The following is a 25389-nucleotide window of genomic DNA, read 5'->3' as shown; positions in this document are numbered from 1 at the left end:
AAAATGAGGGAAGTGACCTTAGAGAATCATTAATCTCTTTAAGAGTTGGAGAAAGGCAATATTCCTAACCTTGCTGTTGTTCAATTGTGTGTGACTCTTCACGACCCCATTTGAGATTTATTGGCAAAGATCCTGGAGTGGTTTGCCATTTACTTCTCTACCTCATTTTGCAGGTTAGGAAACTGAGGCAAATAGTGTTAAGTGACTTGACCAGGTTCACACAGTATGTGTCTGAGGCTGGATTTGAAGTCAAGAAGATGAGTTTCCTTGATTCTAGGTTTGGCACTCGATCCACTGTTCCACCTAGCTGCTAGCTAGACTTCAAGTAGTTCATGTTACATTTGGTACCATAATCCATTTTCTTGAGCCTTTGATTTCCTTCTTAGAACTTTTAGACACTTTTCCAAGAAGGAGAGGAAAAGATTTTAATGGCGATCATTGTTTCTGAGAATGTGATCAAGTATCGTAAATAGTTGTCTTCCTTCTATTAAGGTTGTAAGGAACTTTAGCCCAAATAAATATTTATTTCTTATTATTTTCAGTCAGACTAATGGGGGTTTTTTCATAAGCATCCACTTTAACCTGCCCTAGTTACATCTTGGCGAGTGAGGCTAGCCCATAATCCCTTGGAGCATGAGCTCAATGAAAAATGGGGGCATGGTCTACTTTTGGGTCTAGAGTATCCTTCAATTTTTTAGGACAGGGTCTTTTCTCCTTATTTGTATACACAAGGGAAATATGTGTATCTCTATATATTTATGTGGAATGTGCATTTACATGTGGAAAAAAGATATGTATGTATAGATATTTATATTAAGTAGCTGGAAAGGCAGCAAGGTCTTGTAGCTCCATCTTCAAATATTCCTTCTGATACATACAAGCAAGTTGTGTGACCTTGATAAGTCACAACATTTCAGTGCTTCCGAGAACTCTAAGATTACATATTTGCAGAGTTGCGGGGCAGGTATGAGAGTTCCTCCCTGGGAGCTTCCTACACTGATAGAATTCTAGATCTAATTTTTCTTAAAAATTAAAAATTTTCTCTTAAAAATTAAACAGTTCTATATTTATTTACATGCCATACTTGTTCATGAATTACATGAAAGCAGGGATTGCTAACTTTCTTTTTTGCTTCATAGCCCTCTTTAGAAGTCTGCTAAAATCTATGGGCCCCTTTTTAGAATAACGTTCTGAAGGGCATAAAATAAAACCCGTGTGATGACAAGGAAACCAATTATGTTGAAATAACTATTATAATAATTATTAGGGTAGAGTCTCCAGGCTCCAGGTTGGGGACCCCTGCTCTAAAGCAAAAGCAAGCATAATTGTCCTTTTGGTTCTATGATGGTAAAGCAAGTATTGAGAACAAGAGACAGTTTGGGCTGTAAGACTCGACAAGAACATTGCCTTGGCTGGATGGTATTCTAAGGAAGAATGCAGGTGATTTGCTAGCTATATTTATATGAATGGGTTGGCTCAGCTTATGCTGTGGGACACTGAGGGACCTGTCTTATCAATGCCTGCATGACTGGATATGTTTCTTGGACAGTTTAGGCAACAGTTTCTTGATCTGTCAAAGGCTTTGGTCTTAATGGTCTCTGAGGTCCCTTGCAGTTCTAGCTGAACATTTCTCAGATCTCATATTGTCAAATACAATGTATGGGTTCAGGTGACATAGTCCAGATGGAAAAAGCAACTTCTGGAAATTTTGCTGGGCCTCAGTTATCTTTTCTGTAATATAATGTGCTCCTTGGTCTCTGAGGTCCTTTCCAGCTCTACATCCACATTTCTCAGGTCTTATATATACTGTATGGGCTCCTGGGTTATAACTCAGACAGTTGGAGTTTTCCTGACTATCAGATGGTGAGATTAGAGTATTTTGTCTCTGATGTCTTCTCCCTGTGGTTCTCAAATCCATTTGACCTCCTTGGGCCTCAATTTCCCTATCTGGGAAATGATGGGGTCAATTTAGATGGTCTTCTGGAGAATTCCTCGAGGTCTCTATTAATGATCTCTGTGATCTCTTGAGACTTAATTTCTTTATCTGGAAAATGAGGGGGTTGGACTAAATAGCCCCTGAGGTTCCTTTAAGACCTATTTCTGAGACACCCTGAACATCACTGTTGTAAGTTAGTACTTTCAGACTGTTTTTTGATGAGTTCGATCAATGAGCAAATGATTTTAAAGCTTGCACCATATGCTCACCACTGTTCCAAGTGCTGGGATTTATAAAAACAAAGAATCAGGCAAGCCCTACTCTCAAGAAGCTACCATTTTAATGGGGCATCTTAGTTATATTATATCATAAAATGGTGCTCATGAGATCCATGTCTGCTTTTTCTTGACCCTGCTCAGTCATTTGTCAGGATCTCTGGCTCCCGATTAGAACAGAAATCCTCATTTGGTTTCAGAGAGATTTTTTCCCTCTTTTGAGTTTATCATGATTAAGCTGGTGGAGTGGCACACCATCTCTTTAAACTCATGAGCTTTGTTCTTTAGTTATCTTGTTATCCCTTCAGGTTCTTACCTGTCACCTGGCATGGCTCCTGAGGAAGGACAGATTGGCGAGACAGCACCAGGGGATCAGAGATGCCTTGCATGGCTCTAGAATATGGCTAAATTAGAGCCCAGAAGAGGTCTTGCCAGGACAGGAAGCAAAGACAGCAAAGGACTGAGAGGGATGGCTAGATGGACAATGGAAGGTCATTGCTAATCCTAGTTTATTTGTTTTTTTAAAGTAATGGTTTTGCCATGTGTTTTTCTCCCCCTGATCTGGAGACAGGCTCCAGCTGCCACAATTTTCTCCTCAATAAGGAGGTTAATTACAAGTCAAGTGCATATAAGGATAAATGGGAGAACCAGAAGCAGAGCTTTGAAATTCAGGATATGGAAAACAAGGAAAGGAGACAGATACAAAAGGAAAATCAAGGCATGAACACACAGCTTCAGTGTAGTGTTCTTCTGAATACCGAATAATATCCTATCCTGACATGTGCAAATGTAGAAACATTTCCATCCTAAACATTCATTCCAGCTATTTGCGCCCAGCCTGGGGTAGAACCTCCTGGGTTTATATTGGTCTCATTGGTCATAGTCGGACACACTGAACATCAGCTCCAACATGGTGATGTCATTTTGGTTCTCTTTGAGTACGAAAGACAACTACTAACTGGTATTCTCTTGTTGGATCCTAGATTAAAAGCTGGACCAGACCCTTGAGGCTCTTTAGAACAACCCCCTTATTTTGCAGAAGAGGAAACTGAGGCCAGGAGGGACCCAGGAATCATTGAGATCTGGAAGGAGGGCCATATACTCTAAGCTACCTCATTTTATGAATGGGAAAACTGAGGCAGAGAGAAGTCTTAGCATCCTAGATTTAGAATTGGACTTGCTCTTAGAAGCCATCTAAACCAAAACTTTAATTGATAGATGACAAAATAAGAGGTTATGGGGATCATAGATTTAGGGCTAGAAGGGACCTCAGAGGACACTTAGTCATCGCCTAAAACTGAGTTTTGGAAAAGTATAAAAGTGTGCAGTAATTTTTTTATAACCCTTACCTTCCTTCTTAGCATCAGTGTTTTAAGGCAGAAGAGTAGTAAGGGCTAGGCAATGGAGGTTAAGTGACTTGTCCAGGGTCATAAGGCTAGGAAGTATCTGAGTCCAGTTAGAAGTATGCAATAATAATCATCTTTTGGGAAGAGAAAATATCAATTTTGAAAAAGACAGAATATCATAGAATTACAAATTTAGAGATAGAAGGGACCTCAGAGGTATTGAGTCAAATGTCCTTATTTTCTTAATTAGGAAAATTAAATCCAAGGAGTTTAACATTGCTTCTATGGGCATGGTGGGGAGAGCACTGGACCTGGAGTCAGGAAGACCTGAGAGCAAACTTATGAGAGCAAACTTATCATCAGCGACCTGTGACAAATGTCAAAAGCTGTGTCACCTTGGACAAGTCACTTAACCTTCTTTGCCTCAGTTTTCTCATCTGTAAAATGAACTTGTTAAACTGAAAAAAAAACCCACAGAACTATTCAATAGTCAGAAAAAACATGTCTTTAATTAAGGAGAGAGGTTCAATACTTTTCTCAAGGCTTCCACGCAGAGCTGTGCGCTACAAACCCACACAGAGACCCACGACTCTGGCTGCTCTGGCTAGTAACCCCTAGGAGTGTCAACCTTGCTACACTGACAGCTCCAAAAAATAAAAGAATTTGAGAAACTTATATACTTTAGGGATACTGAGGAACTGAGTATAGTTGATTGATTTTACAATGGCTACAAAGAAGATGAGGAGTCCTAGACAGAATTATCAAGGAGAGGCTGATGGTTTACAATGGACACAAAAGGGAAAGATCCAGCCAAGGGCTTGGACAACCTTGGAAAAGGGCTTTGACACAAAGGGAGAAACTACAGGTCCAAAAGAGGATACTTAACACCTGATTGAATTAGCTAGCTCTACCTAAACTACTTTAAGGTCTATTGTTAATCTGAGACTCTTTGAGGTTGGGCTTTCCCTCCCAGAGACAAGGGCAAGTTGGGGTTCTCGAGATCTCAAGATTGGGGTTTCTAGATTCTGAATTGACAAGCCAGAGAAATAAATGGCAAACTACTTCTGTATCCCTTGACAAGAAAACTCCAAATGGGTTTTACCCAAATGGGTAGAGTCAGACATGATTGGAATGACTAAATGACAAAAACATTGCTTCTAATAACTTGAGTAAACCCATAGAAATCATAGGTGAGGGGGAGATCTTTTCAAATAAAGTTTATAGCCAACACTAACGACTGATTTCGTTGATGACACTAATGACAACAACAATTTGGGAATGCTTTTTAAGTCTCTTCTGGCTTCCTGTCTAGACTCCAAATGGGGAAATGCAAAGATTTCAGAAAGTCTATGAATTCTAGGCTATTAAGTCCTTTTATCCTATCAGCTTGGAAGGCTTTGGATACAAGCAAACAAGCAAATACTTGATTCGTGGAAGGGGAAAATATTCTTGATATATTTTTGGGGAAAGATGATTTACTAACCAAGTAATAATTATAATTGATCTTTGTGACCAGAGGCACTATGATGTAGTGGAGAGAGTTGACTTGGGAGTCAGGAAGACCATGGTTCATGTCTTGCCTCTGACCCATAGTGGCTGTGTGACCCTGAGTATATCACTGAACCTCTCAATGCATCTGGGAAAATGGCAGAGCAAGTGCCATTCTGCATTGCTTGGTACCGTAGAGGAAATTTCATCATTCAGAATTTTTTATGCTAATAAAATCGTAATCACATAGCTATTAAAGTGTCTGAGGCCAGATTTAAACTTAGATGTTCCTTGCTCCAGGTCCTTGCTCTATCTGCTGTACTATCTCCATAATACTTCTCCTCCCCTCTCCCCCAAACCCCTCAAGTTCCTTTGGCATTTCTATAGCATTATTTAAATCACTTGCTTATATAGACTTCTCATTTCAACTCAACAACCCTGTAGTATTCCATCTACTACCTCTATGCCTTTGTGAAGCTGTCTCATAATGAAAATACCTTTCTTCATCTTAGAATTCCTTCATGTGCCATTATCTGTGGGAAACCTTTCCTAAACCTTTTACTGGTTAAAGCTTTCTCTCGCTTCATTTTACAGTGGAAAGATCATTGGATTTGGGATCAGGGAACCAGGGTTGATCTTCCACCCCTTACTAGTGGTGGACTTGAGGCAAATCACTTCCCTTGCCTGACCTCAGTTTGCTCATTTGTAAAATGAAGGCATTGGACTTCATGACCTCTTAGCTTCCTTAATCTAAATCTATGATCTAATGAACAACCCCCCCCCCCTCCTCAATTTAAATATGCACGTGAAATGTGTTTGGAGGGCAGGCAATAGTTCTTACCTTGTCTTTGAATCCCCTTGTCTGGCAATCCCTTGTATGCTGTGGGAGCTTAATCAATTCTTGTACTTGGGAGTGGGTTTTGATAGATTTATACACATATTCACACATGAATTTACAAAGACATTCCTACATACACATGTACACACATGTGATGCATTTCAGGGAGGTAAATGGAAAAATTTAGAGGGAAGGCTAAATTTTATTGTCAAACAAAATGAGTTCAAAAATAGGAAATTTTAACTCTCATAATGCCGTGTGTATACACAGAATATTTGGAAGGTGGAGACAAAACTACCATCCTGGAAGAGAACGAGTCAGAATGTACCACACACCAGACGTGCATCTCATCGCCTGTTAATTCACCATCCCAAAAGACCAAAAGTGAGTGGTCTACTTTGAAGTCTTTACCAGCTTTTTCAGTTGCAGGGAACAGAGTGGGAAGAACAGGTTTTCTTTCTTTCTTTCTTTCTTTCTTTCTTTCTTTCTTTCTTTCTTTCTTTCTTTCTTTCTTTCTTTCTTTCTTTCTTTCTTTCTTTCTTTCTTTCTTTCTTTCTTTCTTTCTTTCTTTCTTCCTTTCTTCCTTTCTTCCTTTCTTCCTTTCTTCCTTTCTTCCTTTCTTCCTTTCTTCCTTTCTTCCTTTCTTCCTTTCTTCCTTTCTTCCTTTCTTCCTTCCTTCCTTCCTTCCTTCCTTCCTTCCTTCCTTCCTTCCTTCCTTCCTTCCTTCCTTCCTTCCTTCCTTCCTTCCTTCCTTCCTTCCTTCCTTCCTTCCTTCCTTCTTTTTTTCTGACATATCTTAGGGTAATGAATTGGGTTCCACACCTGTAGTTCATAATCACACCTTTTCTGAAATGTGTTTAGTTCAGAGCAAAAATGCTCTTTTCTTAGCAAGGACTGCCAGCTTTGTTATTTTCCGAGTGACAATTTCATTTCTTCTGTATTGAAATTTCAAATTTACAATAGATAAAAGGTAGAGACAGACTTAAAAAAAGTTGATTATAGACTATTGGAGAGTTTGATAGACTTGGTACTGGATGCACTGCCAGACAGGGTGAATGCTTTGGTTGCCTTTGCTGTCTTTTAAAAATCTACTTAAACTTTATGGCTTGCTGAGGAGAAGGGAAAGTGCTTGAATTTGATACTGAAGACGATAGAAAAACAAATTCAATTATCAGAAAAAGAAAAATAAAACTTGCAGGTGCTAATATACAGTACTACCATTTCCATTTTTTTCAAAGTTCATGAAACCTGCATATAGGTTTTTCTCTGTTCATATGTGTAGGTAGAAATAGTCTTAGAATTATTTTAAATTTTAAATATGAATGTACCCATCAACAGCAAAATTTACATTTTACCCTAAAAAAGATCAGCAAGAAGTGGCACAGGCCTAGAGTCCAGAATACTCATCTTCTGTATTCCAATCTGGCTTCAGGCACTCACTAGCTGTGTGATCCTGGGCAAGCCACTTCACTCTTTTGCCTCAGTTTCCTGATCTTATAAAAATCATCTGGACAAGGAAAGAGCAAACCACTCTAGTATCTTTATGAAGGAAACTCCAGATGGGGTCATGAAGAGTCAGATGTGACTGAAAAATGACTGAGCAACAATAAAAAGAACAAAAAAGAAGACCACATTTGAAACCAAAAACTTGTTAGGCACAGTTTTTAGAGGGAATATTAAATTCAACATGGTAGCAATGAAATTGGTCTGTTTTGTTTTTGTTCTGAATTGTTTTGGTTTTCTTCTTTGTGTCTTGTAATGCTAAATTGGTGTTCCTTTCTTTATATTTTGGAAGGATACCTCTTTCAGTATTCACTTATGTACCTCTATCCTCGCCTCACTGAAGCCTTTCCTTTCTTTCCTTGTAGGATATCCTTGTAGGATATACAATAAGGATAGCCATGCAGAAAAATTCAACACATTGGCCATGTCTGAAAATGCCCATTTCATACAAATATTCTAAATAGATATATTATAGCTATCAAGTTTTGCACGCCATGGTTTGGCTCCCTCTCACTGGCCATGAAACGTGTATATTTTTATAATTTAACAACAGCAAAAACCCAGATATCTATAAAATTCTGATTCTTTGGGTTCAAGGTGAAGCTGTGGCTGGAGAATTATCAAAGCTCTTGGATGAAATCAAACTGTGTCAAGAGAAGGATTACTCTTTTGAAGATTTGTGTCACACAATCTCAGACCACTACTTAGACAATCTGAGCAAGATTTCAGAGGAAGAATTTGGGAAGAATGGGAGCCAGGCGTTGGTAAGTACACTGGCAAATGGTGGTTATTCCTCCATTGTTTAAAGTCTATCTCTATATCTAAAGGAAGGCTGGATTCACCATTGATGCTCACTCATAGGCGCACACACAATTACATTTCACATTAGTTGTATGATCGACATCATCCTGTATTCCAGAGCACTGACATCAATACTAGGTAGTTTGGTGAACTTAGTGAGTCGGTCAGCATTTATTGAGTGCATACCTCTTTTCAGGCACTGTGTTAAGTGCTGGGGATACAAAGGAAGAGGAAAGGAATGCCTGCCCTTAAAAGATGACATTCTAATGGTGGAAAACACATAAATGTCGACATACAGAATATACACAGAGAACTACAAGGTAATCTAAAAGGAAGGTACTAGCAATTGGTCACACTAGGAAGACAACTTCCTGCAAAATGTCCTATTTGACCTGAGCCTTAATAAAATTCCAGGAAACCAAGAGTTGGAGGTGAAGGGAGAGAGCACTCCCAGGCATGGGCAGTGAGAATGATGAAAATAGAAGCCAGTGTAGCTGGTAGCATAAAGTTATGATGACTGGAAAAACAGGTCAAGACGAGACAAGTTGGGAGGGATTTTAAGTGCTAAACTGAGGAGGTTATTTTTAATCCTGGAGGTAATAGGGAGCCACTGGAGTTTATTAAATAAGGTGGGATGGTGACATGCTCAGATTTGGACTTTGGAAGAATCACCTGGGTAGTTGAACTCAGAAAAGATGGTGAGTAGGAAGAGACTTGGGTCAGGGAAGGTTATTACAAGGGTCCATTCAAAGGGTTATGAGGGTCTGAATTAGGGTTGTGACTGAGTAGAGACAGGGAGATTGTTTTTGAATTGAAAAATTTTATTTTATTAATTAATTTAGAATATTTTTCCATGGTTACATGATTCATGTGCTTTCCCTCCCCTCCTCCTTTCCTTCTCCTGTAGCCAATGCACAATTCCACTGGGTTTTACATGTGTCATTGGTCAAGACCTATTTCCATATTATTGATATTTGTACTAGGATGATCACTTAGACTCTACATGCCCAATCATATCCCCATCAACCCATGTGATCAAGCAATTGTTTTCTTTCTGTGTTTCTACTCCCACAGTTCTTCTTAATGTGGATAGTGTTCTTAGAGAGGGAGATTTAAATGAGGGATTCTCGATTCATATTAATCTGCTTGAAACTCTTTTAAATAATAAAATAAAATTCACAAGGGTATGATAACCTTAGGGACCACTATCTTTCAGTAGTAACAAAGAGCTGTGACTTTATTTGTGTGCTTTTCCCCCTCTACTTCTACAATTCATGACCCCTCTATATGTTGGGGCATGAAAGTTATTGTGGTCCAAAACATCCTCACCCTATTGCCTCCCTGGTGAAAAAAGACCTTTTTTTGACCTGATTTTCCCATTACAAAGGGGATTGATGAACTGGCAGACTAGGACAGCTAGGATGATGAAATACTTGTTCTCTGAGAACCAGTTAAAAGTACTGGGAATAGTCAGGCTGTAGAAGAGAAGGCTGAAGGGACAGATTGGGAAATGATAGCTGTCTTAAAATATTTGAAGGGCTAGCATTTGGATAAAGAATTACACTTCTTTTTTACCTTAGAGCTGGGGTTCCTACCCTATTCTCTGAAAGACATATTTCAGCATAACTGATTTTTCCTTTGGAAGTCTATGTATTTTATTTTACAGATTTAAAAATATTCTTATAATGGATCCATAGACTTCATTAGACTTCCAAGGGAGGACCCATGACACACAAAAGAACCCTTGCCCTAGAATGGTATAGAATTTGTGAAGTGGAAAATTTAGGTTTGGTATAAGGAATGACTTTCTGCCAGAGCTCTCCAAAAGTGGAAGGGGTTTTCCTCTTCATAGGTGATCTTTTAGAAGAATTGGAAAGACGTTTTGTTGGCTATGTTATCCCAGAGAGATAAAGGTTGGATCAACTGGTTGCTAGGATCTACCATTTCAATACAGAAATTATGACTTTGAATCTTTAAAATGGAGGCTTTGGGTGCCATGAACTCAAGTGTCCCTACTGCTTCTGACCTGTGATTCTACGGCACAGTCAAGTGTTTGTGACTTTCTCCTGGTCCTGCTATTTTCTACCTCGAGCAAAACCCTTCTTAATTTCTGACTCTGTGAAAATGATGGAGTTGGATTGCATCAAGTCTGGGGTCCCATCCAGATCGTGTACCACTCTAAGGATCGTAGAACAAGAAATCTATGAAATGGAGATAATAATAATGCCTACCTTCCAGGCTTGTTGTGAGGATAAAGTGAGTAGCATGGAATATTCCCCATTTTATTCAAGGTTGACTAACTGGTATGTGGAGGGCTTTTCTTTTGATGTTAGATACTACAGGCCTGTCTGGGCCCCAGTGGACATTTCATCTATGAAGCTATTATTGAGCAAAGATAGGAAGTCCTGCTCATCAGGCTCAGACTCTTTTTTTATAGTCAGCTCTGACTGGGCAAAAGAGGGAGACCTTCTTGCTTAGTGAAAATAAAATGCATGGGACAATTTACACTTAACTAGATGTATGCCAGCCATTTTTCAAGTGTCAAGAGAATGACTCTGTGTTCTTTCAAGTAAGGAATCTGAAGTCTTAATGAAGTGCTCATGCTTTCTTCTTCTGGAGTTCTTCATGAGAAATGCTGATCCTGCAGGGGAGGTAGGGATAACCTTGCCATAAAAAAGGATCTTAACCAGGGGATAAAAGCTTTACTTATTAATGTAGCTATGCACAGCTATGGAAGTGTGTGTGTATGTATTTTGTAGCCAGTGATATTCATTTATATTCCTCAGAGTAAGAGAAGATGATACTTGCAGTTAAAAAATGCTTAAAAGCAAACCCAAACCCTTGTACAAATACTAAGTGGCAAGAATCCAAGACATCATGGAAAGCTTTGAAGAAGGTAATATTTTGCTGGTCCTGCTGCAATAACCTTAATTTATGTCCCACTGGTGGGGGAACAGAACCAGATTCATATATTGTTGTTCTGATGATTTTTAATGAAGATATAGAGACAGCTTGGAGAAGTGAAGCAGAGTGCTGCCTTTGGAGTCAGGAATATCTGGGTTCAAATTCCAGTTGTAAAGCTTACTTATTAGCTGTGGGACCTTGGTTGAGCTGCTTAACCTCCATGTGCTTCAGGTAAATTCCCTAAGAATGATCTTTGGAAAGACAAGGTAGTATTTTCAGTTCATCAACAAACATTTAGTAAGTTTGTGTTGTCAACTGAGTGCTGGATTTGGAATTAAGAAGGTGTGAGTCTAGATCTCATCTCAAATACTTATTAGCTGAAGGAGCTTGGATAAGAGAGAGCCACCTTTCTGGCCCTCAGTTTCTTCATTTAGAAAATGGAGAGCTTGGACCTGACCCCTCTTGATCACCTTCTCTCCAAACTCCTCATTTCCAGACATTTGCATTGGTAGAGGGAGATCACCAGCTGCTAGTGTCTTCTGCTCTGAGGTTATCTTCCATTTACTCTGGATATATTTTGCATGGACATAGTTATTGCAATCCCATTAGACTGAATTGAATTACAATTACCTAATTATTACACTCCCATTAGCGTGTATAAGCTCCTTGAGGGCAGGGACTATTATTTTGCACTTGTTTCTTGAGAACTTAGATCAGTGCCTGACATCCAGCAAATGCTAAACAAATGCTTGTTGACTAACTTATATTTCACTTGTGTCTCTGAATCAAAGAAATTAAGTTGTTGGACTTCTGTTCACTCTTTTTTCCTAAACCCTCACCTTCCATCTTGGAGTCAATACTGTGTATTGGCTCCAAGGCAGAATGGAGTGGTAAGGGCTAGGCAATGGGGGTTAAGTGACTGGCCCAGGGTCACACAGCTGGGAAGTGTCTGAGGCCAGATTTGAACCCAGGACCTAGAGACCCCATCTCTAGCCCTGACTCTCCATCCACTGAGCCACCCAGGTGCTCCCACTTCTGTTCACTCTTGAGTGCTTTTACTATGTATGGAAAAGTCCAAAATAGAGCCAGGTCCCTCAAAGAAACTTCCCATTGCTCTTGATAACTATAAAAAAGAAAACTGTGGAAAGAGATGGGAGCTTAAGTTAGAGAGTCTCTATTAGAGGAAATTTAATTACACTGGATTGTGGCTTATGGTAGGGTAACACAGTCCACCTCCTAGCCACTTCAACTTACTTCCTCTGCAGTGTTCATCTCCTACGCTCCCCCCCCCTCCAAGATAGATTGTCTTCTATAGTCCAGTAAATTATTGGACTCAGTAAAAAGCTCCTATCCCTGTCTATAGCTTTAAAACAATTGCTTGTACTTGCTGGAGTACAGGTTATTCCTATGCTCTCTGCACCTTGTGGCAGTTTTTATAGAAGGGAATTATTTGATGACTTATAGCATCAACTTGGATTTCAAGACCAAATCTTGTCTCTCACCTTCTAGCATCGTTCCTGTTTATTGTTTAACGCAGAACCCTTTGGTCCACAACTGAAGACAATGTTGTGTTTCAGCACTTTGCTTGTTAAGTGTGGACTTTGGGATTCGGGAACGCCTTTTCATAGAAATATCACAAATGGTGGCCAGGTTCACAGGCTAGCCCACTGAAATGACTTTAGCCTCCAATGTAGCAGAATTGTGGTGTTGTTATTTCTCATGCCTATTCCATAGAGAACAATTTTCTTTAGTTTTGGGGACTTCTTGTCCCACTTCTTCCATATGTTACCATTCCCAGAGACTTGAGTTTCCCTAGATTAAAGTGAACCCTTGACCATCCTCTTAGCATTGGCTGTCATTAACTCACATCTCCAGCACTGGTCCTAGAGAGAAAGGTCAAATATTCTTTGCATCCGGCTGTCATTTATAGACTCGTTACCACCTTCAAACAGAAACTTCTCCTGCTTTGAAATCCATTTAATAAAAAAAAATCCTCCCAAACTAGATTGTTGTGACTGTTGTATGTGAGTCTTCGGGTCCTTTTTGCTCCTTACTTGAGGAGTTCAGCACCTTGCTTGCTATCTTTTTCTCCTTTCCCTTTCCTTCAGTTCCTTGAAGATCTCTTAAATTCCCTAGCTTTCTCCCTTCCAGGCTCCTTAAATTCCATGTCCTAGCCCATCACTTTTTCCTCAGTCAAATGCAGAGGTGGCTATACCACAGGGTCCCCATTACTCACAAGGGTTCCATTCTCTCAGTTAAATAGCCAGACAGATAAACTAAATGACTTGGGTGTTACAGATCATTGGCATTGGAGTCAGAGGATGTGGGTTCAAATCTTTCTTTTGCCACTTTTGCAGCATACCTGCTTCTGTCAATTATTAAAGAACATTTATTATAGGCACTGAGGATACAAGTACAAAGAATGAATGAATCTCTGCTCTCATATGTTTTAATTGAAGAGACTGATGTAACTGCAGGGAAGTCATTTCACTTCTTCAGCCTCAGCTTTTTCATCTGTGAAATAGAAGGTTTAGACTAGATGACCTTGTAAGGTCCTAAATCAATGAAAAAACGAAGCTTATAAAATTACAGTATAATAAGTGTTTAACAGAGGCATAAAAAAGTACCAAAGGAGTTGAGAGGAGGCCAAATTTAATTCTGATTTGGGAAATCATTTTCTATCTGAATTGAAAATAGAGGTGGGATAGGAGGTGAGGGTGGAAAATGAAGACAGAAGCACATTTCAGGTTTGGGGGATCAAGTGGGCAAATGGAATGGTGGTGGAATATGCTAAAAACATAAGGAGAAACCAGTGGGGAAAAGTGGTCAGATTTGGAGTTTGAGAATGTACATTTGAATCCTATCTCCGCTACTTAGGAACTTGGTGACCTATGAGGAATTGGAATTGATGACTTCTAATGTCTCTTCCAGTTTTAGGGTTATTATCCTGTGGAAATGAATTCCAGAAAAAGAGATTGGGCCAGATTGACTGGAGCTTTTAGTATGCAAAGGGGAACAGTAGAAGAATAGACCAGGAATGTAAATTGGATGTAGATTATGGAAGACCTTGACTGCTGCCAGTTAAGGAGATTCCATAGGAAGCCAGGAGCACTTGAAACATAGAAAAACTTTGTGGTGAAAAAGAAAGAATTCTGACTCTGATATCAGGAGACCTGGGTCCAAATCTTATCTCTGCCCTTAGTACTTCTGTGATCTTGGGAAAATCATTTTCCCTCTCTGGACCTAAGAAAAGTGAGAGGAATGAACCAAAGAGCTTCAAAGCTCTTTTCCAGGATGAAATCTGTGATTCTGAGTTTTTGAATAGGAGATTTCTATAATCAGATTCGTATACTGGGAAGATCAGTCTGGCAGCTGTATGTAAGGTGTGTTGACATAGCAAACTGGGTGGGGGAGACAGAGATTAAGAGGTTATTGCAATTATTACATCAAGAGGTATTAAAAAAAACCCTACCTTTGATCTTAGAATCAATAAGAAGTATTGATCCCAAAGCAGAGGAGCAGTAAGGGCTAGAAAATGGGGATTAAGTCATTTGTCCAGTCACACAGCCAGGAATTGCTTCAGGTTAGATTTGAACCCAAGATTTCCCATGTCTAGGTTCGGTCTCACTACCCTGAGCCATCTAGCTGCCACTCCCCCCTCTGAAATCCCCTGTCACAAGAAGTATTAAAGACCCAAGACAGGGCAATGACAGCATGAACTGAAAGAGATAGAGATGACAGAATGGAAAATGGGAGGGTAGAGTATACAGGACTCATATTCAGATTGGATATAGTGATTAGAGAGGAGTAATCAGTGGCCCAGATCTGGGTCACCAACCTTGGTAACTGGGAGAATGGGGGTAACATAGGCAGAAATAAGAAAGCTCAGAGAGAGAGAGAGCAATTTCACTAGAGTGATGGGTTTAGATGCCAGAGATCAAGAAGTTGAGAAGAGAGCAGTTTGTGAAAAAAAATTAATTTTAGTTAAAAAATTAAAATTTCTACTTTGATTCCTTCAATTTGAGGGTATGCTTACAATGGGAAGAGAACTTTGACTGAAGTTTAAAAAAGATACTTGCATGAATTTTCATTCAATAATCAAGCCATTTGAATTTAATTTGAGAAGATTCAGAGAATGATTCTCTACTTTCTCCCCAGGATGAAACAATAAAGTCCTTGAGTATGCAGTGCAAAATTAGGAAGAAAGCAGTATTGAAGAGTAGTATAGTTATTCCTTCTACATCATGATCTTCCCCATTGTAGTTTCATATATTGCAAGTCCTCATAGAAAATGAAATGAGAATTTTTTGGCAGTTTTGTAGAAACTTCAGGTGACACACGAAGGCCAGGAAAAAGTGTAGGAACTCCGAAATACTTAGTTCAAAATTAACAATAAAGTATTGCTAACATCCCTTAACAGAAAAAGAAAAAGGAAAAAATTCAGACTTCTCTGACATGAAGAGGGCCAACAGTTTTTACATGGACTTTCCAGATCACAGGGCCCATGCTTTTAATCTTTTTGATGTAGAAAGGAGATAACTGAATTTGAAAAGTAGGATTGAAAGTATATTCTGGTTTTTCTGTATACTTAGCTGTGAAAAGGAGGGCAGAAATGGGATGGGAATTTGAGAGATTACTTGAGTTAAGTGAAAGCTTTTTTTTTTTTAAGATAGGAAAGACATCTTTATAAGAGGAGGGAAAACAGTTGGTAAAATGAGAGATAGAAAATACCTGAAAGGGGATGATTGTGGTAGGGAGATGATCACAGGAGAGAAAAAATGCAATGCACTTTGAAGACCTTAAAGTAAAATATGAATGGTGAATGGAAAGCTAACTTCAAAGTCAAGAGGACTTGGGCTCAAGTTCTACCTTTGACACATTTGGGCAGGAATGTATGACCTTGGGCAAGTCACTTAACCCCTTTGAGACTCAGTTTATTTTTTTTATAAAAACCATAGCACCTATGTCATAGATAGATTTTCACCCCCATCTTTAGGGGATTTTAAACAATGACTAATTGACCCCTTGTTGGGTATGTCAAAGAGGAGACTGGACAGCCACTGAGATCTCTATCCACTACAGGATTCTTTGAAATGAGATAAGGCACATAATTATGATTACAATACCACAATACACAAAGAGAATATATTTTAATAGGGGGATAGGTAGAAAAATTACACTTAGCAAGAATGACAGCTACCTTCTGGGAAGGAAGGAATAAAGCAGAGAATAAGTAATGATATCTTCATATTTTTAAAATAGAATTCTTTCTCATGCAAATCAATTGGTATTTGAGTATATTTCAGACAGTAAAACAAAAGGAAGCAGCAGCATTTGGAGCCAGTAGGTTTGAAAAACAACTTTGGAAAAAGGACTATTTTCCTGTGTTCATTTCCCTGGGATTTGGGATTTCAGTGTTCAAGGACGGTTCTCTACCCTGAAGAGCAAAGTCCATTTAGTAATTCCTCCTGAGGCCAGCCAGAAAGAAGATGGAGAGGCAACAGAGGAATAAGACAATAGGAAAGGATATTTCTAACAATACAAACATTGTATATGAAAGGAAAAGTCATGCTTTGCAGCTTGCATGTCATTAGTTATGGTCCTTCCCCTCCAGATTTGATGCCCTGAATTTCCTAGTGGCCCTTTTCAGTTTCGTGTTTAAGTATTCTTTTTTCCAATAGAGGGAGCTCTAATGCAGCAATTCAAACCCTCCACCATATTATGTAAGAACCTTTTATTTTTGATTGAGAAATTTTTAAAATTAAAATCATGTCTTAAAGTGGTAGTTTGGAGCTTTTTTTTATTAATAAAAGTGAATTAAAAATTAAAATTCCTACTTTGATTTATTCAATTGGGAGGGTATGATTGTGGTGGGAAAGGAACTTTGACTCAAAATTTTAAAATTATAATTTTTTTAACCTCACATGAATTTTCATTCAGTATTCAAGATATTTTAATTTCTTCTAAGAATATTCATAGAGGACAGTTCTCTATCTTCTCCCTACCCCACCTCCAAGTTGAAATATAATCCTAAACTTGAGTTTGCAATATAGAATTATGAAGAAAGTGGTATGAAATATTCTGATGACTCATTTTGACCCTTTGTTCCCAACCTGGCCTGCCAGTTGGTATTGAGGAAAGTGCCCTGAGGTTTCAGCTTTCTGCATTTCCTACTCTTCCTTCCTTGCTTCTTTGGGGGCCATCTTGTCTGCTGGAAATGTCCTGTCTGAATTGTCTTATAAAAGCTGGCTCGCCTGGAAGCCATTTGCCTTGATGTAAAAGGGATGAACCTCCTTTTAATTCTCTCTCTTCGAAGTTTTGTCCCATTAATCAGGCTAAAAGTTAGAAGAATTTTCCTTTCAACAGTTGCATTATAATATTTACCAGTCACAGGCTTGTGGATTGACCCATGGAAGGGATTTTAGAAAGCGTCTCTTCTTCCATAGAATAAGAGCTTCCTGAAGACAAGGAAGGGGTGTTTCATGTTTGGCCTTTGTGTTCTCCAGCAGGGTGCCATAGTAAAGAAGAAGTCAAGTCACTGAGCATTTATGAAGTCCTTAGCTGAGTGCTAAGTGTGAAGAAAAGCAAAAGACAGATCTTACTGGCAAGGAACTCACAGTCTAATGACAGAGAATGCCAAGAGCTATGCACATCAGTGTGTACACACACACACACACACACACACACACACACACACACACACACAGCCCTCTTCCTCCTTCATCCATTCCCAATAATTCCCATTCTCTCCCTCATGATAAACAGTGAGATAAATCCATGGTCCCCTTTCTATCTCCCCTCTCTCCCTTCCATCCTCCAGAACTGACAATATTATGTCCCTGCTCCATCTTCTTTCTACTCACCCATGAGGTTGCAGTTTCAACTGTGCTCCTAAGTAACAATAGAGGAAAGGATTTCTGGCTACTAGTCAATTTCTGACACCCCCCCCCCACAACCACCTTCCATTATCTTCTTCCCTCTGTACTTGCCCTTTACCACTTCCTTTTCTCTTTCCTTAATATATATATATATATATATATATATATATATATGGTGTCCCCAAAGTCTTTGTGTGTTTTAAGCTACTGAAACTTCTTTAGGATATATTGGAGAGAATCAAGAGAAGGAAAGATACTTCTAGCATGAATTCCACTATTGTTTAGGGAAGGGAGCTGGGGTTGGCACTCCACCAATCTCAGATGTTCTTGAAGGTAGCCTGTTGCCCCCAGAGCATGGCCCTTGCCTCTTCAATGGTTGCCAGGAAAGGCAGTTCATCTGAGTAAGGAGAAATGGCCATTAGGTCCAAGGATTAGAAGCTTATTCATTGTTCGATAATCTTTCCCCCCTTGATCATTTAATTCACACGAAAATACTAAGGATGCCACAGTAGCCTGGCTCTGAGAGCATTCATTTGGGATTGGCAGCAGACTACAAGATGAGGAGTGAGAGTGAAGTGCAAAGGACACTGGAGTAGCATGAGCTAAGTAGTATAATGGCTAGTGCTGATACTGCAGTCAGAAAGATCTGAGTTTGCATCTTCCCTTTGACTGTTTCTAGCTGTGTGTGTCTGAACAAATGACTTAATCACTCTCTGCCTTAACTTCTTCATCTGTAAAATGGACATGATTACTTATGTCTGCCTTTGTTCTCAAACTCTAAATAAAAAGAGGCACAATGTCTTTCCCGTTTGGGTATTCCATGGTGAAGTGCTATTGTGATTCTGTGTCCCTGATGCAAAGTTTTCCCAGTAGAGGTAGGTAAAACACCTACCTCAAAGGGTTAATTAGAACATCAAAGAGGATACTATCTATAAAGCTTTTGGCAGTCCTCAAAGTGCCATATAAATGTAGCTATTTTTATTCAAACCTAGTCTCAGTTTGCTCATCTGTAAAATTACTATTATTCAAATATAGCCTCACAATTTCTAGAAAAGAGGGGTGATCTTGGGCAAGCCTCTTCTCTGAACATCAATGAACTAGATGGTTCCTTCCAGATGATGGTTCTACGATCCTGGGGAAGCACCACCATCCTTGGGCAAAAGTTCCCCTGTAACTTGGCTCCCTGAAGAGAAGCCTCATTTGCCCCATGCTAGTTACAGCTCTGCTTCCACACATGGCACTCCTACTCCAGCATGCCATGCATGGAAGGAATATTATTGAACACAAACTTAGCAGCTTGATGGGACTTTCCCTGGCTCTCCTCCACTAACTTCCCAGTGCCCTACCATTTCCCACATCTCTCTATCCCAGAATTCTGTGCTTTCTCTCTTTGGTTCACACCTGTGATCCGGATAGGTACCCAGTTCCTAAGCAAGAACACATGGTTTCATAAAATGAGAATTTGTATAGCTCCAGAAAGATTGTTTGAACAGAATGTGACACTTTGCATCAGGGACCCAACTTGTGGTTCAGAAATACAGAATCACAAATGTCACTTCACCATGGAATATCCAAGAAGGGAAGACATCTTACCTCTTTATTTGGGGGTTTGGGAGCAAAGGCTGACTCGAGAAGCCCCTGAGGGAGATTGCCTGAAAGGGCTCATATAGTCCTTGGGAGGCAGAGGGCTAGAGAGCCTTGTGACATTCCCCCCAGGTAACTCTGTCCGCTATACCGCATTCCTGCCTTTTTGCTTTCCTCTCCTCCTCTTGCTCTCCTGAAAGCCAAGCCTCTAATTATACAGCAGCTTTTCTGATGTGTGTGGTATTTTATTTTAGCATTCTGACTTATTAAAAATGAGTTCTGTGCCTGAAAGCCCCCAGGCAGAAGGATAAAAATTGAAGTTAACAATGTACAGAAAAAAAAGGGGAAAAAACCCTAATCTATTTCAGTTTCCATGTCAAGCTTCCATAAACTGATGGAAAGGTGCCCTTTGTGGGAGGAGGTAGGTAGGAGTTTACAGGGCCGTCACCCTGTAATGTGGGGGGGGGGGAGGCAAAAGGGAATAGATTTGGATAACTTTGACCAGGAAACCAAGTGGATTTCTAGAAATGGAAAACTGCTTTACCATATCCTTTCTTACTGTGCTCAAGGTTTAAATTTGGAAAAGAGAATATTGAGTGATGGCTGCTAATCAGAAGAATAGGGATAGGGACCAGGCAGAGGACATGTGGGTCATACATGGAACCCTTTGGAATGTAGTCTGAACCAGCAAATTGAATTTGGACATGTTGAACAAAAGAGATAAGAATACGATAAGACATTGTTAATATTAACATGAGGACTTCCAAGGCAATGAGATCATTATACATGGTTAATTACCCATTATTATAGAGTTTGACACTATTGGCAAAGGAAACTCCCCAGGACTTTGAGAGATTAGGTTATTTGTCCATTGTCGCATACCTAGTACATCAGGTAAAACTTGGACCCAAGGTTCTTGAATTCCAGACTGGCTCACTTTTGACCATGTTATACTAACTCTCATGTAATAAGAGATGACCCAGATGATTATTGAATCTTAAACTTATTTGGGTTTAAAGAGAAAAATATATTGAGTACCCCTCATTTTAAGTGAATAAATAGAATCTTGATAAAAGAGAGGACTAACTCCTCAGCAGACATTTTTATTACTTTCTTAGAACATGAGATGTCATCAGACAAGAATAAATGATCTGAAACAGTGAGTGGCTAAGTTACAAAGACCCGGATTCAAATTCTGTCTCTGACTCTTATTAGCTATGGGACTCTTGTCAAATCCCTTAATTCATTGCTCTGACTCTCAGTTTTTCCATCTATAAAAAGATCTTTAAGGTCTCTTTCAGTTCTAAACCAATGCTCTTACTAAGAAATATAGTAGTTGTATGATCCTGAGAAATGACAAGAGTACTTCCCTAAGAGTCAGAAAGCCCTGGATTCTATTACTGGCAAATCATATAAAAGCTAAATTCCTTCTTTTTAGGTCTCAGTTTACTTATCTATAAAATAGTGGTAATAATAATAAAATTATATATATATATATATATATACACTAAACCACATACATACTATGTGCCATTCACTGTACAATTTACAGTTATTATCATTATATTTATAATTATTGTCTTTTTCTATAATCACAACCCTGGGGGAAATCTTCCAGTGGTGCAAACTGAGTCATCTGGTCTAGTCTTTACCTGAAACTATAATAGCTGCCTGGCATATTATGTGAAATCTTTCCCTCTCTTTCAGATTTAGGCACACAATAAATCAGCAATTATTGTACATCTGTGGTGTAGGTGCTAGGGACAAGAGACAACCTCCCTACCCTCAAGGAGCTTATATTCTAACCACCATTTGATATTCTTCTCTACCATATCCATCCATCAGGGACCCATCTTAATAAAGTTTCAGACATAGGTACTTTAATTATTCTTTACATGAAGATGTTCTAATTTGTCCAAACTGATATCCAATGGATATAAAGACCCTGTGTAGTAGACTATCAGACCTAGAGCCAGAGAAATCTGGGTTCCACTCCCATCTTTACATTGATTAGCAAATTGTAATGGCTAGTTACTATCTCTATAAACCTCAGTTTCTGCATCTGTAGAATTGGATAGTATTTAGCTTACAGGGTAATTTAAAGTTCAAATGAGATAATATAGCCCTTCTTCCAGCTTTATTCCTGCAGGGTGGTCTCATTTTGTCTTTATTATTGGCACTTAGTAGGTACTTTAAAAATGTCATGGATAGTTTGAGGTCACATCTCTGTCTCTCATATGGATGCTAATAATAGCACACAACCTGTAGATCAAGATTTTTTGGAGGAAAGTCTTTTGTAAAACTCACTGTTATGTAAGTTATTAGTTACTACCATTATCCATTTTTCTTTGAATTACTTTAGCCATATCTTCAGTGTATCTTGACAGAATCCACTAATTCAGTTTTAGGAGGCAATTTTCTGCCTCCTGCCTCTACTGTATATTATTCCCGATGCTTCTGCTTGCCTTCTATTATCTTCATTCACGGGAATGGAAAATGAGAATTCAGATGAATTTTCACTTGCAACCTATGTGAATCTTGGCAGACATTCAGTGGCAAAAAGCAGATGCTATAATTCTTCATACCACTTAGTTCCTATTCTTCTTTTTGAATCATGCTCAATATGACCAGCTCTCAGGCAGTTAGTCTGCAGAAAGTTAGAAAGTCTTAGAAAATTACATGAAATGGCCATCAAAGAATTACTCTGTATGGTATTAAGATGATGCTAAGCCTCACTTCTAACTGGACTATTGGCTTCCAAGCTCTCATCTCTCTAGTCAATTTTCCACATGTTATTTCTCTTCACCTACATTCTTTCAGTAGAATTGCCTACTTGCTTTTCCCCCAACTTGGCATCCCCACCTTCTAAGCACTGCACCGACTATCCCTCATGCCTAGAATGCACCCTCTTCTTACCTCAATCTCTGAGAATCTCTAGCTTTCTTCAAAGCTGAGCTCATGTGCTGCCTGCCATGGGAAATACTTCCTGATCTCTAGCTCTCAAGATATCTCGGTCTCCTCTTCCTCATATCTATTTATTTATGTTTATTTGTATTTTCTCATTGAATATAAAGTCTTTGACAAGAATTGGTTTTCTTTTCCCCTAAGAATCTTAGTTATATACAGTTTACTTTTCTTTTTTCCTTTTAAATATTTTTATTGATATCCTTTTATATCACCTAGATGGAAAACTTCTTCCATCTCCCAAAGTTATTCCATATGACAAAGCTTTTCTAAAAAGGCCTTATTGATGTTTTATTTTTGCATTATAAATGTTTATTAATTAGTTCTGCTTTGTGAATGATCCCTTGTAGCAAGCTAAAAAAGTTAAGTAAAATTTAGTAGTGACCTTATCTGAAAATTCATGTAACTCTTCATATCAGTAGCAACTCCTTTTAAAAATGTGTACAAATCTATTTTCTTTCCTTTCCATAGCCACACCATTGGAAAAAATGAGAAATAAGGATAGTTAAATAAAACAAATATTTACATTGGCTGTACATTTACTCCTCCCCCCAGTATGTCTCATTGTTCCCCCCAAAGCCCTCACCTCTTTGCTGTGAAAAACATGTTTCATCCTTGATCATTTGGAATCATGGATGGTCATTGTACTGATTAAATTTCTTGAGGCTTTCTATTTTTTTTTACAAAGTAGATGTTATTGCATAGATTGTTCTCCTAGTCCTATTCACTTCATCTCTCATCAGCTTATAAAAGTCCTTTAATTTGCTCATTTAAAAATAATATTGAATGTAAAGTATTCCTTTGGTTTTATTTATTTTATTCCACTTCGGTTCATGAATTTCCAACAGAGATTAAAAAAAAAGAAATAGGAGGAAGAAAAAGAATCCATGTAACCCTCCCCCCACCCAAAAATAAAAACAAATAACAACCCAGTGATATATGCAGTGATCCATACTTCTGGTCCCTTCACCTTTACACAAGATTAGGGAAAAATATTTTCTTATATCTCTTCTTTTGGGATATTAATTTTCTTTTTAAGTTAATTGATAGTTTGTCGATGTCTCTTGCAATCCTGACTCTTTAAGTTAAATTTAGTCCAGTTCAACTCAAAAAATTTCTGACCTAACTGGTCACATAGGACTAATTTCATTATTGGTAGGGTTTCCAGATTTGCTCTTCTTTCCCTAAGGACAGGAAGCAGAATTCTATTTGCTTCCTTCTATATTCTAAATCAGATTTGTGGGAAGGTAGAGATCTTGAAACTGAGAGGAAGCCATGAGCTTCAAGAGGCAAATCACTTTTGAACTATGATGGGGTTCTCTGTTAGAAGAATTAAGCTACTTCCTTAAAGCACTTGTAGACTAATTCCTGTCCACTTTTTCAAGATCTATTAATCTAGCTGGAGTGGAGGAGGAATGAACTGGTGAACATCCCACTCCAAATAGCAGAAGGTAATGAGCTGTTAGCTGATGACTATGATATTTCCAGGTATGGCCAAGCCACCAGACTCTTAATGAGGCCACCTGTGCCTGAAAGCATTCAAATGAGGTTTGGATGACCATCTGTCAGGCATATTACGAGAGGTCTTGGATTGGGTGGAGAGGTTGGATTTGATTACCTCTAAGAGCTTTGAAAAACTAGGACTTGGACATCCTGGGATTATCTAAACAAGTTTATGTAGATTGGTAGAGCAGAATTTATAGATATGAAGAGAGAACATCTAATAGTTATAAATGCATACCCAATAACCAAATGCATTGAGTTTCAGCAATGGCACTAAAAAAACAAAACAGAGGAAGCATTTTGGTGTGACATCTGAAGGTGACTGACTCTTGGGCTTTAAGACTGGGTCATTTACAAATATGGAGGAGCATACTAGTGATTTTTATGACCCAATCACCAGGGCCTACACATCTCTCACCATCTGTCTCCCCAACTTTGTTCCTCTCTTCACTTGATCTTCCTCCTTTAAGGTGACAGTCAATTTAAATGTAAAACCTTCTTAGAAACATTGCCTTCCTCTTAAATTCGACTGGTCTGAAAATTAGGTCATTTCTCCCTTGCACACAGTGACGAATTTTGCATGTGTGGATATATTTTATGTATTTCATTCTATCTCAGTATATCTGGTGTCTGTTACTCCCCAACTCCTTTTACTCATAAGGCCACCACTCTGGCCTTGACCCCAATTTCCATTCTGCCTGGGTTATTGAAGTAGTCTTTTTTCTGAATTTCCAGTCTTCGGTGTTGCCAAAGTCATCTTCTCAAGTCACAGATCTGACCGTGTCACTCTTGTGCTCTAAAATCCAGCCCATTCTTTAGGCTCCCTGTTGAATATAAGATAAAATACCAATAGTTTAGCCAACTTTTAAGAAAGGTCTTTCATTGTTTGACCATCCTTATTCTTGGCCATAAGAATTTGCATATCTCTTCTTTTTGTAGTAGGTAGAGCGTTGGACTTGGAGACAGACAGATTTGGGTCCAAATTTTGCCTCTAACAGGTACCAGCTCTGTGACCCTGGAGATATCTCTTAGTGTCAACTCACTAATATTTACCTACTAAGTTATACACTGGTTATAATTTCATTGATGGAAGGGCTTCCTATAAAAATAAATTCACAGATCATTGATTTGTTGATTGAACTGTAAGTGCTTTGAAAAAGCAATGATGTGGTGGTGATGTTGATTAATTATTATTACTGCCTAATTTTCTTTAAGATAAATCTCTTTCTGGTTCTCCTCTACTCTAAATTCTGTGGAAGATGAGATGAAGTCATAATTATTTTTAGGTCAATGCTTTCTCTTATTTATCCATGAAAATGGACTTCAGAACTGTCCTGTTGTGGATTTCAACAGGTAGTGAATGTTAGCA

The 25389-nt window shown here is 38.7% G+C and overlaps 1 protein-coding gene across 4 annotated transcripts in view; it reads left to right on the top strand.

Annotated features, from left to right (window-relative positions):
* ANKS1B (ankyrin repeat and sterile alpha motif domain containing 1B) overlaps positions 1-25389 on the top strand; it is a 1427494-nt gene that overhangs the window by 190043 nt on the left and 1212062 nt on the right. For all 4 annotated transcript variants that reach the window (XM_056798687.1, XM_056798685.1, XM_056798684.1 and 1 more), the window contains 2 exons: positions 6154-6267; positions 7984-8150. In XM_056798687.1, the coding sequence (XP_056654665.1) occupies positions 6154-6267; positions 7984-8150 (281 nt within the window). The remainder of the gene's footprint in view (positions 1-6153; positions 6268-7983; positions 8151-25389) is intronic.

Source organism: Monodelphis domestica, chromosome 5, assembly GCF_027887165.1.
Source record: "Monodelphis domestica isolate mMonDom1 chromosome 5, mMonDom1.pri, whole genome shotgun sequence".
NCBI classification, from domain to species: Eukaryota; Metazoa; Chordata; class Mammalia; order Didelphimorphia; family Didelphidae; genus Monodelphis; species Monodelphis domestica.
The sequence above is the reverse complement of the archived record's forward strand: the minus strand, read 5'-3'. Positions and strand labels throughout refer to the sequence as shown.